The 14,292-nt window shown below is 39.2% G+C and overlaps 1 protein-coding gene across 1 annotated transcript; it reads right to left on the bottom strand.

Moving 5' to 3' along the window:
• Nucleotides 1-309, bottom strand: LOC309654067 (10 kDa heat shock protein, mitochondrial; the record flags this gene model as incomplete). Its single annotated transcript, XM_082478714.1, has 1 exon — nt 1-309. The coding sequence occupies one exon, from the start codon at nt 307-309 to the stop codon at nt 1-3; it is 309 nt and encodes a 102-aa protein (XP_082334840.1).
• Nucleotides 310-14,292: the final 13,983 nt, after the last annotated feature.

Here is a 14,292-nt window from a genome sequence, read left to right as displayed (position 1 = left end):
TTAGTCGACATATTTTCCAAGAATGTCACCATCTCTAAATAAGAAATAATCCTTGTCATCTAGAACTACTTTGGTGCCTCCATATTCTGGGAGAAGAACTTTATCTCCAACTTTCACACTAACTGGTTGAATCTCTCCACCCTTTCCTTTAGAGCCTGATCCAACAGCTACTACCATTGCTTGCAATACTTTTCCTTGCGATTTTTCTGGAAGCATAATGCCTCCTTTGGTTACAACTTCGGGTGCACTTCTTTCAACTAATACTCGGTCAAAGAGGGGAAGAAACTTTCTAAATGCCTGTCCTGCCATGACTCGGGTTGCCGCACTTCGTACTCTCGCTCTCTCCAGCTTTATTCTTTTAATGGGTTAAAATCAGAGGCAGTAGGCACAATAGGAAGAGTCATTGGGTGGGGGCAGGATTTCAACAGGTACTTGACCTTTAATGATAAGCTTTGAGGGTTGTTACTTACTAGCCTCCTAGGTATGATTATTTTCTAGTCTTCACCATTAAACCTGCAGTCTACTAAGCAACCTTTCCCCTTATAAAGATTGTAAAAGTCCATGTATTTTGTCCTTAGTGCTGAATGAAGATAAATACTCTTCTTCAGTGACCAATTGAAATAATACCTATGAACATTAAACTGTCAGTAGTGTTTTTTGCTACTTGTTTTTTTTTTTTTTTTGTATTTGCATTTTATACCCTTATGTGTGTCAGTGCAGTTTATTGAGGTTGTGAGCCAGCAATGGTAAAGCTTTAATCATAAGGGACAGTTATCTTAAATTTTCAAGCAAGATGAGAGGAAAGTAATCTGCTGGCAGCTAACATATCTAGGCTTTGCTCAGAGGCTTCAATTCTGCCATCCTTTAGTGAACACTAGATGCTGGAAAGTTTGAATAGTTTCAGGAGTAGGCCTGTGGAAGTGTTTCTTTTGTAGGATCGAGCCAGTAGACTGTAAGTTGCTGATACAACTTAAATGAGCCCCCATAGGATTATAGAGCACATCTAATTAAAAATTTTAAATGTTTTAGCAGTAATATTTCCAAAGACAAATCAATATACATTCATAATAGAAAAAAAAGTTTTTAATAGAGGAAAACAGGATAAATAGCACCCAAAGCTCTACCAACTAGTCTATATTTTGGTACATTTCCTTACTATTTTTATTCCCCTCATATATATAGATTTTTGGTCAGCATTGACTTTTATTACGTGTAGTGTATGTCATATTATACCCTAATAGTAGTGACCTTAAAAGATAACCTGCTTCGTTTAGAATCAAAGTATTTGAATGAGTGAATTTTCATTTTTCATGCTGTATCTGTTTTTTGAGATTCTAAAATTACACATTAACCAAATAGCTTAAGGACCATATCAGAGTTTTAGTTTAAAACATTTCTAGCTTGAAGGAGAAATTAGTCTTCCAAATAGTGATACTGTTTCAAATATGTTACATCTAGAACTTTTTGTTAATAAGGAATAAGTGGCTTTGCATAAAGCATCTGAAACAAGCAAAATGGTGTTTTATATATGCCATTTGGATATTTCTGATTATTGGATACTGGCAATTTTTATTTAAATGCTCTGTATTTTAAAAAGCATCAACTAGATTTTCTCCCTGCCTCACCTTTCATGTATTTGTGGAGGACATTGATGGGAGAGTGTGACAGCATGGTGAAAACTATTTTATATGAATAGGAGGAAGGAAGGCTCATCTGAATTAGTAAACAAACAAAAACCAAAACCAAAACCCAGCTTTAAAATTGTTCGTATTCTGTGGTATTAAAGAATGCTACTCTTCCTTCCAGTGGCTTTCAGTGATTGGGATTTGGTTATTGGCCTTACTTTAAGGAACAGAGTTGTCCTAACATAGTTTAGGCCATTTTAGTATTTGACTATTGCCGTGTTCATGGGCTCTTCACAAATAAATGGATACTTCTAAAGTGTTTTAAAGATAGTTCATTCTCTAGAGGGTCTCAAAAAGTTCTTTGTCACCTATCCAACACCACTGTAGATAAATTCTCACGAATTTGTACCTTTAGTAAGATTTACCTCCAGTTGTAACTGATCTTAAATAATTTCTCAAACACTTGTCGAATCCTAATTTGTCCCAGATTCTGTGCTCAGTAGCTGGAGGTAGGAGAAGAATCTTCCTAACCTGGAGAAGCTTGTTTACTTAAGAGGGTGGTACTATGCAAGCAGCTGAGACCATGGAACAGTTGGTAAATTAGATGTGTGAGTGTGCAGAAAGTGAGAAGTTTTGTGGTGTGCCTGCTGGCAAAGGGATCCTAGAGGCAGATGGGGTCAAGCTTGCTGGGACAGGAGGAAGAAAAAGGCATTGCAGGCAGAGAGCAGCATGGGTGAGGCAGGAGTGTCAAATAACACGTAGAACAGAATTAGTACAATTTTGAAATGAATGGCAAGTATTCTCTGAGGTTCTCACTTGAGTAATGTAATGGCAGTCTTACTTAAACATGAAGTGAGAAGTTAAATTCTCAGAGTTGTTTTATCCGTTTTTTTTGGATGCGAGAGAATCTTTAAGCAGTACCTTTTTGTCCTCCAGATAAGGAAATTGAGGCCCAGAGAGACTTATGGCCCCCAGCTTTTTAGTGATAGAGCAGCCCTGGCATGCCCAGCCTCTGATTGGAAAACGTTTGTTTCGTCACACTGTCTCCTGAACATTTATTATTGGTGTTCATTTACTGCAGTGAAATGCTCCTACATCGGTATTATATAAAGCATTACGTTTTATTGTAGTAAATGAATAGAAATAGGAAATCTCAGCTGCATTTCATTGCTTAAGGAAAAAACCCTGAAATCTTATTCTAAACTTTTTACATTATTATAAAGGTAATTTATAATAGGTGCTTGCCAGGTTTGATTATAGGTACTATATCAAGGCAGCATTTTATAACCCATTTCTCAAAGCTCGTCTGTGGAAGTCAGAGTATAGAGGTTTCCCATAGAGCTGCACATGATATCACACTCAGGCAGTTCATGGAGTGTAAGAAAAATCTTAATGCTTTATCGTTTGACATTTTAACCGAGGAAAAACACACACTTGATAGGTTTAACTTACTGTGACATTTTCTTCTATTTCCCTTCCCCTTCAGGTATCTCCAGGGCAGCTTACTAAAAAGTATAGCTCATGCTCAACAATATTTCTAGATGACAGCACGGTCAGCCAGCCTAATCTTAGAACCACAGTAAAATGGTGAGTACAAGTAGGTTGCCAAGGGCTGAGTGACAGACCCCCTTATCGCTAAAAGCATCCTAGCCATACATAAGTTCATTCATTTGAATTGTCCTTTTCAGTGATCAGGTTAAAAAACTGGTGTCAACTATAGATTGATTTCAAGGACCTAAATATGAATTTTCAGTTTCCATTTTAATCTTAGAGCGCATGATAGAAGGGAAAGCCAGTTAGCAAATAAGAAATCCCAGAAAAAGTATAAATCTTTATTTGACGCGTTTCTGTTGCTAAGCCATTGTTGAACACAGTGAGAAAGAGAGGTGCTTTTGATTGGCTGTTTCTAGAGACAATTATTACTGTATGAGTTGTAGTCCTCAAACAACGTGCACTACTTTGGAAGCTGCTCTTAGAAGAAGGAACAGCTTGTCCCCTGCTGGCACCAAAGCGAATCTGCATTTAAATTTAATTGGAGTTTGTCAGATTTATCCCACTGTGCTTTTTTTTTTTTCCTGCACTCTTTCTGTATGAAATTTTACTTCTCCTTCCTGTCCCCCAAAGAGGGGGAGAATATATCAAACCAGTCTTAAGAAATACACACTCAAGCTTAATTTCTTTGTAGATGAAATTTGTTCAACTGAGGTTTTAACTTAATAGACACATTTAAGTTTTGTTTATATATATATATCTCCAACACACTGTATCACTCACAGCAGAGAACAATAAAAGAGGTGAGGTTTCGGAAACATGGCTGTGGTCAGGCTTATACTTAAGGAGACACGAACAGTGTCATGATGATGGAAACTATTCTTTAATTTCTGGGAGCACCTCATAGTCCACAATTGGAGATGCACTTTCAAAACACCCTAATGATGAACCTTTCAAGCTTATTTAAGAGAAAAAAACCAAACGGGATGCAGAGCTTCTTGCCTCCTCCCTCGCGGTTGTCCACGAAACATTAACATCTCCTTAGGATATGAATGTTGATTTTCCAGAACACAGTTTGGGAAATGCTATTTGAAAATATTAATGTCCTTATCCTTAATTTTATTTGTTGTCTTAATTTTATAAGCTAATTGTATTTTTAATTGGTTTTTAATGTGCCAGCTTTTTTTTTAGCTATTTAAATTATCAGTAACTTCTACTTTAATTAAAGACAGCAAGTTCACAGTCATAATAATGTAACTTTCCTCTCTTGCTTACAATAATAGTTGCAGTCAAGTCATGTTTCAGCAAAAACTGAGCCCCATCTCTAAAGTCCTGAGTTTGGGCACTTATCACATAATCACTCAATGTTTTTCTTCAGCCAAGACACTGAATCTGTGGGTACAAAAACCACTCTACTTTGGCTAGAGTCGCAGCTTCTTTTGAATTCAAAAGAGTCTGATGTCCAGTATATAATTCAAAAGTACTTTGAAAGTAAACCTTGCTCAGGGACTTCCCTAGTGGTGTAGTGGTTTAAGAATCTGCCTGCCAACGCAGGTGACACAGGTTCGAGCCCTGGTCTGGGAAGATCCCACATGCCGCAGAGCAATTAAACCCGTGCGCCACAACTACTGAGCCTGTGCCGTAGAGCCCGCGAGCCACAACTACTGAGCCCGTGTGCAACTACTGAAGCCCACGCACCTAGAGCCCGTGCCGTGCAACAAGAGAAGCCACCACAGTGAGAAGGCCGCGCACCACGACAAAGAGCAGCCCCCGCTCTTGGCAACTAGAGAAAGCCCGCGCGCAGTAACAAAGACCCCATGCATCCCAAATTAAGTAAAATTAAATAAAATTAAAAAAAAAAAAAAAAGATTTACCTTGCTCAGACAAGAAGGTTTCATCCTTTTTTTTCCCGACCTAGTCTAATTTTTGGAAGTACAGTAAATTTTAATTTGCTCTCATGAAGTTTTAGAAATGATCATTCATCACATTCATTATTGGTGAAATAAAGGTTTACTGAGAAAATTAATAGGGCCAATTGGCTTTTAGGAATGATTTTGAAAATGTTTATCATGGGGTTAGTTTTCAGTGGGGTAGCTGTTCTCAGTGGGGTAGGTGAGCCTTATTAGAATCACTTATGCAACTTTTCAAGATATATGTTTCTGGATGCACAAAGTCCACCCGCCTGCCCCCGCCTCCAAGACACAGTGTCTGTGTGTCTGTCTGTCTGTCTGTCTCTCTCTCACCCACGCACACACACCTGTTGACAAGATGGGGAATGATGTGAAGCATGATTATATGGACAAAAGCATCCCGAGTGATTCTCCGATCTTAACCCTAACTCATTCATCCCTAAACTTTGCTGCACGCTGCAGTCATCTGGGGATCTTTAAAAACAGTCCTGATGCCCAAGTCATACCCAGTGCCGGTTAAATCAGAACATCTTGAAGCAGAAGCCAGGCAGTTTTTAAAGCTTCTCAGATGATCCCAGTGTGCAGCTGAGCTTGGGAGCCACTATTTGGTTAGAGGGCAGGAGAAAGAGAACTGCTTCTGATAATTAGTGGGACCTTAGGTAAGTCAGTTTTAAGCCTTGGTTCCCTTATCTGTAAAATGGGTGGTTTAATTAAATGTCATCTACGGTTCAGTGGTCCTTTCCATCATAAAACTTCTAATGCTGTGATTTTAAAATCAATTTGAAGATGAAACTTTGAAGCACTATAGAAGTATCCATCTTTGATGCTAACGGTGTTACAGGCCTTTATACAAGTGCTAAGATTCTATAGACCTATTCTAAAATTCAGATTTGCCTTCCCTCAATTATTTTGAGTTTCATTTTAGACACTGAGAACAAAGGGGAGCATATAACTTAACCAGAGAACCCCTTTGTTGCCTAATATACAACATCTGTGAATAACTTAGGAATATAGTAACTTAAAAAAGACTACCTAAGGACTTGTATCTATCTGTTCGTTAATACTTTATTTAAAATAATTTGGAAATACCTGTCATTAATAGGATACTGTGTAGTATTATGCTGTCTTATTAGCACTGCTTATTTCAGGATAGCTAGACCTATCATCAGTTTTGTGGCTATAAAATTTTGCTATTAAATTTTCTAATAATTATATAAAAGTGATTTGAAATCATTTTGGTATAGAGCACTTTTATTATTTACTTTTAGGGAAATAATGGAAAACGGATGGGTAGGTGGATAGCGAACTAAATCAACTGAAATGCAGGGGCTAACAAAAAAACCACACACACACACACACACCCCCACACACAAACTACTATATGGCTTAAATTTAAGCATGTGTATAGATAGATATAACTTGTACAGGACAGAAGGTTTTGTGGGTAGAAGGACAAATGACAGGGGACATATGTAATAATTTATATATTATAATAATCAACCAAAACATGCCTTCTAACAGCATATCTAGCATTTTGGGTCTCCTAATTTTGCTAAAAGCTGAAGAACCTAAAACAAGGGGGAAAGCACCCATGTGGTACTGTTCTGAATTCGAGGATTTCGGGGCCACTGGGCCTCTGGAAGGTCTTCCCTCCTTGCTAACCCCTTTTTAAAAATGTCTTCAGGCCTGATATGATAAAAATCAGTGATGACAATGTATTTTTTTTCCTCCACAGTATGACCTTAGCAATATATTACCACATCAAGAACAGGTGAGCTCTTTTGAAACCTATCTTGTTATTCCAGCTAATTAATTTACAAGGTATCAAGTTTAGTGTTAGGTAATAACTATAGATGTTACTGGCATAAGCTTTTATTATTAGAGTGCTTTTATTACAATATAGAAGTGAATCATTTATTTTTCTCTTAGGACCCTTAATTCTTAGGTTACTGAGCATCCCAAAGAGTATTTGTTTATATGGGTTATATTGATAATTTACTGTATTAGAAATTGAAATTGAGAATTTAAAAAATTAAATTCATTGTATATTAAAACAGGGTGTGCCTTAGCACTACTGAAATTTTGAGCTAGATAATGCTTTGTTGTGGGGTGTCGTCCTGTGTGTTATAGGATATATAGCAGCACCCTTGGCCTCTACTCACTAGATGCCAGTAGCACCTTCTTCCCTCCACATTACGACAACCAAAACTGTCTCCAGCCATGGCCAGAAGTCCCCTGGGGGACGAAATCACCCCTGATTGGGAACCCCAGTGTTCAACATAAATCATTTTTTTTAATGAAAAATAACTATTTTCCACAACAAAAAATATTGAGAGAAAAGTATCTCCTCAATAGAAGACAGCTGATTCTCATATCTATTCTGTCTTCAGTCATTTGTTTTGAAGAAACAATATGAAGAAGATCCAGCCGCTTGCAGATATATAGTTGGAAAAAGGTGTATTTTTAAAGCCTTCAGATAATTTGGTATATTCTTTGATACTGTACCAAAAGTCTGCATGTGCTAGTTTCTTAAATTAGTTAAAATGGAATTCTAAATCATATCAATGAACTTGTAATAAATACTATGTTAAATTAATACCCATTGATCTGTCATGCATACTGAGTAGATCTTTTTACCTGTACCTGACTTTATAATATTATACATTGGTCATTTGGAAAGTATTGGTTCACATTTCTTTAGACAGTGTCAAAAACTCACTTTTGTTAGTATCACCACCAGTCTTACCAGAAAAGTCTTTTAAGTGTTGAGAAGTTGTCAAGTTCACAATCGAAGGTAGAAGTTTTCCAAAACTCCTGATATTTTTAGCTTGATGGCTTGAATTTTATCATTGGCAACAAATAACTTTAGAGTTATTTTCCTTGAAGTGACAGGCTCACTTTGTTCATTTTTGAAAGAATGACTGTGTCAGTTGTACATTCAAATAACGATGGTGTTCGATGAAAAAAGTGTTTCAAATAAAGATGGTGTTCTATGAAAAAAATGACTTACCGCCAAGTCACAAGTGCTTTTCCTTAACACAGCCATATTTCAGTATGTAAAAGTGCTTAATGCATACTTTCCACTTATTCAGAATATTAAAAAGAAGGACCAAGGTTTAAGAACACTATTAATTTTTACTCTTTTATCAAGGATGTTCTTCAAGCAGATTTTTTAACTGCAAGTGGCAGTGAATAATTGAATGACTTCTAATTCAGTTTGGTACCACTGCCTTGATTCATGCTCAGAAACCAGCAGTTTTACCCACTTTTGCTTTTATACATCCATAGCAAATGTCACACAATGTGAAGGGCAGGTAGTGTCTTAGTATTCTTATAAAAGCAGTTTTGACCTCTTGGGCCTCCTGAAGGAGGGGATAGGGGAGAATCCCAGAGGCCTGCAGACCACATTTAGAGAACCGCTGTTCAAATGAGCGCAGTGTATTAGTGTGGTGAAATTTTAAATTAAAAAGCCTGGTTTCTTTTAAAATAAAAAGACAATTACATTTTTAACTCAAACTATTTAAAAGAGACAAGAAGAAATACACAATAAGGATATAAAGAACTAAAGAGAAAAAAACGGGAAAAAACCATGAATCTCATATTCACATTGATTGAAGTGAGAAGAATTTATTGCCCACCACCACTGCTTCATAAAATGTTCTTGCATATTCCAGTGTGAGGTTAGAGGGGTGAAAATATATTGGTTTACTAGCATTGCCTGTTAGGGAGGGTCAGTGCTTATAGAGGCAACTCTGGCTGGTTGTTGTAGAAAAGGTTTCACAGAACTTGATGTGCTGAGTAAAAATAGGTCAGGAAACCTTTCTAAGGGTGGAATCCAGGAGAAGAATTTATAAAACTGTTTGCTTCGTTGAAGGTTAAGCTTCCTCTACCCCTCTCTCTACTCCTAGCCGATATTTTACTAAGATAGTAAGTCCTGAATTAATTTTTTAAATGCACATTCTTATTTTATAGAGTTGCAGATAGATCCTTGGATATTTTTGATGAGAGATTACATCCACTCACAGTAAGTGTCAGTTTTATTGAAGTGGTATTTTTCTCTTATACAGTTGTGTTTATTTCATGCTGATTTGCTTTGAAATTAATTACTAGAAGAAAATTACTTCCTCCAGCTCGAAGTCAAATTCATCTTCCTTTAAGTCTTCTTCCCCACGCCATGTTGTGTCTAGTCATTTTCCCGAAGGCGTGTTGTATAAGGGGTTGATGGATATGAACCGAGTTGCACTTTGTGTGAATAGTGAGCAGGTAAGTAAACATACCCAAGTAACAGAAAATGTATCTTTTTAAAGGATGATGTTCCATAGCATCAAACAATATAAATATTTGTAAATAAACCTAATATGATAAGGCCTCTAAGAAGAAAATTAGAAAACTGTTTACATTTTAAACGAATTAAAATGACAAAGTTTTAAAATTCACTTCTCCGGGTGCTCTGTGGCCACACGTGGCTGGCGACTGCTGTACAGGACAGCACATTCTTAGAGCCTTATGGTTACAGGACACTGGAAATGTGTTTTCAAAGTTGACTACAGAAAAGTATGACATATGGTGATCAGCAAGACTTTTGAGCCTAAAAGTATTGGGTTGGCCAAAAAGTTTGTTTGGTTAGTGAATATATTGTTCAATAAAATGCTTGGTGAAAATGAAAACTGTGTCTTTTATTTTTACTTAAAACCAAATGAACTTTTTGGCCAACCCAATAGTTTACATTTGGTTAGAATTCTGTGGGGAGGAACGTGGAAATACATAAATTTTCTGCGGTTGTGCCTGTATTTTTCTTTAATGAATGGTGGTGAGTACTGGATCACTGTGGTATTTTAGGATCCCATTGTTTAGATTTAAAAGACTACAAGACATGTCACCCAATCAGAATTATTTTAAGGGGCACGTGGGCCCAAGTGTGAAGACTGCTATCTTAAGGGTACTTTTAAGTATTTTTCTTCCGTGGATACTTAAATTGCATTTTTTCTCCCTTCAGCGAGAAAAGATTCCAGAGGAATACTTCGAGCATGATCCTGAACACAAATTCATTTACGGATTTGTTCATACTCTTTCTAGTGCCGCACAGCTAACTGCTGAAGGTGCAGTAGTAACTTTGGTAAGATATTTTTTCTTTCATAAAGCATCTGTAGAAATTTCTGTCTTGTACACATGGTATGGTCCTGTTTTTCCCAAATGAAAGTAGGTTCCTGAAACGATCATTAGAACTTTATTAAGAGAAACCTATCAAAAGAAAGTAAAGTATACACATTTGAGCTTTAATCATCATTATGATTTAAAACGTTGCCATTGCTTTTCTCATCACAAAACAATTGCTATTAAAGGCAGCAGGAGAGATTTCTGGTTTCTCCTTCCACACCTGAGGGGACACACGCACGCACAGTGCACACACGCACACACAGACGACGCGTGTGGTGGTGGTGGGGCGGGGCAATCACTGAGCGCTCTGGTCCACAGGCAGAAACAGGTTCCGGGCAGTTTGAAGCTGAGTCCCAGACTGCACTGCCTAGGCAGTTCTGATGTGTGTCCTGACTGAGAACTACTGCCCTCAGTTCTCTGTTCCTTGGATAATGGATAATGGTGTTAACCATCCCTGCTGTCCTCTTATTGCCTGCATGTGAAGTTGCCCAGGACTAGGGTGCCAGTAGGACTTCAGAAGGCTTTACTCTAGTTAGCCTGCTAAGCTACAGCTGTGTAAGGACCTTTTTGTCATCCATTCCTAATTCCTATGGTAAGATTTTATCATTTGAATAATAAATCATATTCAAGTGAGAGGTAGTTGGGATTGTTTTACTCCTCCCTATAGCAAACCTGTAGGGGGGAAAGTCAGCTGCGTGGTCTGCAGGGAAGGAATACTTAGGCCACTCACTGCCTGCTCCTATCAAGGCAGAATTTAGGACAGGAGGCTTGTCCTTTTGAAAAGAGACCCCTCAGTGGGTACTGGATCAGACACAGGCCTTTTCTTGGCGCTACAGGCCACTTGGAGTGCTTAGCACATGCTTGAGAGAGGCAGGAATGGTGCTTGCATATGGAGAGCTAGGAAATGCAGGAAGGAGAGTATTTGGGTTGGAAGAGGGGCATTTCTTTGTAGCCAAGTTAAGCTTGATGTACCTGCGAGACAGCAGAATGGCAGTGTCTAGTAATCATTTGAATATATGGGATTGGAGCATGAATCTGAGCTAGAGGGAGGGAATTAAGTGTAGCTGTTCAAATGCAGAGAAAGTATGTAAAATAAAAAGTGGGTAGAAGATAGATCCTACTAGGGACTGTCAGCACTTAAGGGACAGATCCCCAGAGGAGTGGCTACAGTGGTAGGAAACCCAGCAGAGAACCCTAAGAGACACCAGGAGAGGTTCAAGAAGGAGAGTATGGTCCAAACGCTAAATGCTACCAAGAAGTTGCTCATGTCATAAATACCATGTCACTGAATACCTACTCTGTGTCACTTTTCTACATGTGGGGGGTGGAGGAGAGAACAAGTTGGATAAATAAAGTTCTCGCCTTTATGGAGCAAGTGTGGAAGACGTAAATTTTTTTTTTTTTTTTTTTTATCGGAGTACAGTTGATTTACAGTGTTGTGTTAGTTTCAGGTGTATAGCAAAGTATAAGTGTTTTTTTTTAATGAGTGTTTTTTAAAAGATGACTATTTCAAGTGGTGGTAAAAACCATGAAGAGAAAGCAAGGTAAAGGGATAAAGTGATTAGAGGGGCTTACTAGAAAGCTCAGGAAGAGCCTCTTTAAAGAGGTAATGTTTGAACCCAGGACCTGGCTGAACTGAGGAAGATCAGGTACGCTGGCATTACGGGCAGAGGGGACAAGTGCAAGGCTCTGAGACAGGAACTTGTTCTGTGTGTTCAAGGAAAAGCAAGGTGGCCATTGTGATCCGAGCGGGGAATGAGGGAAAGAGCATAGGTGATGAGGTCACGGAAGGACAAGGCCGTACCGCACAGGGCCTCGTAACTTGCAGGCCACGGGAAGAAGGTATTTGTTTGATGGGAAGCCTCTGGCAGATCTGGAGCAGGCGCATAAAGTACTCTTAATTTAAGAGGCTCTCCTGGCTGCTTTGGGGAGAACAGACTGTAGTCTGTTGGGAGGCAGAGAAGTTAGGCAGTGGCAGCGATACAAGTCAGAAGTGACAGACAGAAAAGCGGTCAGGGTACCAGTGAAGGTAGAGATAGCAAGAAGTCCTAACAGATTGGAGCAGGATACACTCAAGTGCAGGTTTTTGGTCTCAGCGACTGGGCGTGTGGCAGTGCTCTTTCATTTATGAGGGAAGGCCTGGGGAGTGGAGCTCTGGGACGAAGAGCTCTGGGTTGTTTGTGTGAAGGCACCGGTGACCACGGCAAGAGTAGTCTCTGTAGAGTGGTAGCAGCAGGAGGCTGACTGAAGTGGGTTAAGGAGAGGATGGGAGATGAGGAGCTGGCCTCAGGCCTGAGGACGCCGTCTAGGGGCAGTGGGGGACAGGCTGGGGACATGGAAGCATTCACACTGGAGGAAGCCTCTGACAGGGAGAAGTTGTTCAAAAGGAGACTAACTGTGGGCACAGTGCTCTGCAGAAGTGAGGTGGGATCAACTTCATTCATAGGAGAGTTAGCTTCAGTGAAAAGAAAGAAATCTCGCTTCCTCCGAGACAGGAGGGCAAGTGGGATAAATGAATATCAGCACGTGTACCAAGTTTGCCAGTACAAAGGTGAGAGGAAGTTGAGAGATTGCCAGTGTCGTTTCAGTGCCTCTGATGAGTCCCATAAAGTAGAGAGTTGAACCTTGCGGGGAGAGTCGTTCTTAGGGTACTAGAGAGTGCTGAGTTCTTTGGGGAATGGGAGCCGAATTTCACTAAGAACATATAATCTCAATACCCGTGTTTGAAAACACAGTAGAGTTTGGAGGGCATGGGCGAATCTGAGCTGTCAATCTGATAACCCTTCAGAGAGTAAACAGACTCTTTCAAACTGGACATTTTTCTTTTTGTCAAATGGCATATACACTCTTCTACAGAGGTAACAACAAATCACAGCTTACCTCTCTAATCTTTGCTCAGCTGTTAACTCCATCCAGTTCTTTGTAGGGTAGACATTTGATACATGTAAAAGAAACCGTGAAATCATCTCACAAACCGGCAGGTTTAGAGGAGCCCCAGGGATACAGACACAGGCAGGTCTTCCCACCTTAAAACCAAAAGAATTGACTAAGCTGCAGATTATGTAAGACAGAAATGAATAATGAAATGATAATGGAGATGTGAAAAATTGGGGCTATGAAAAGGACTACCCTTTGTATGCATGTGTGTTCCTTCAAAAGGCACTAAAATATGGGAATACTTGACAGTTGTAAAGCCCCTTTGTACTGCCTGTCCTGCTGTGCCACGCAGCAGCCACTGGGAGGCTCTCTTGACCACCAGTTTTTATCTTCAAGTTCATGCCACAAAAGGACTGGTGACTGACTCTGAAGAGAAGGTAAAGATGTGCTCAGTCTTACCAGAATTTTACACACTCAAGCGTTATGTAAAATCGCCATGCAACCACCACCAGTCTTGTAGTTAACATTGCACGTGATAGGCACTCAAGCATTTACTGAACAGTTGAAGTCGACACTGGGCTGTATGTGCTGCCCTTGACAAGTGGGAAGGTAATAATACAATGCGTGTCTTTAGAATGCCCTTTGCTGAGATGTCCTTTCATTCCTGTGACCAAAATTGGGTTGGAAATTCACACGGGCAGAGTAGAAATATCAGACTCACAGAAATATCTGACTTACAACTGTGACCTGGCCTCTGGCCTTGGCTTGGCTGAGCAAAGTCTTTGTAGAACCTAGGAATAAAAGGGGTGTCAAAAAGAGATGAAATCTGTCATTCCTAACAATTCTTATCACAGCACTTAAACTGAACGAAAATCAAAGATCAGTGCTCTACTTTTGCAGGTTTACTTAGAAAGGCTTTTAACTTATGCTGAGATCGACATTTGCCCCACTAACTGGAAAAGAATTGTTTTGGGAGCCATTCTTCTTGCCTCCGAGTTTTGGGACGATCGGGCTGTATGGAATGTGGACGACTGCCAGATCCTCAAGGACGTTACAGTTGAGGACATGTGAGTTTGTAAGGTTACCGTGAACTTTCTAACCATTTTCCAATACCTCATTTGCTCTCATAAAGTTTACATTTTTAAGAAATGTTACATTTTAAGAAAGGTTACCTTGTGCAGAGAGCTGAAATAGACATAAAATTACAGCCTTCTTTCTATCTAGCTGTAGTA

Source organism: Balaenoptera physalus, assembly GCF_965194825.1.
Source record: "Balaenoptera physalus genome assembly, contig: HAP1_SCAFFOLD_1859, whole genome shotgun sequence".
NCBI lineage: Eukaryota > Metazoa > Chordata > Mammalia > Artiodactyla > Balaenopteridae > Balaenoptera > Balaenoptera physalus.
This window is presented reverse-complemented; position numbering and strand designations above follow the sequence as displayed.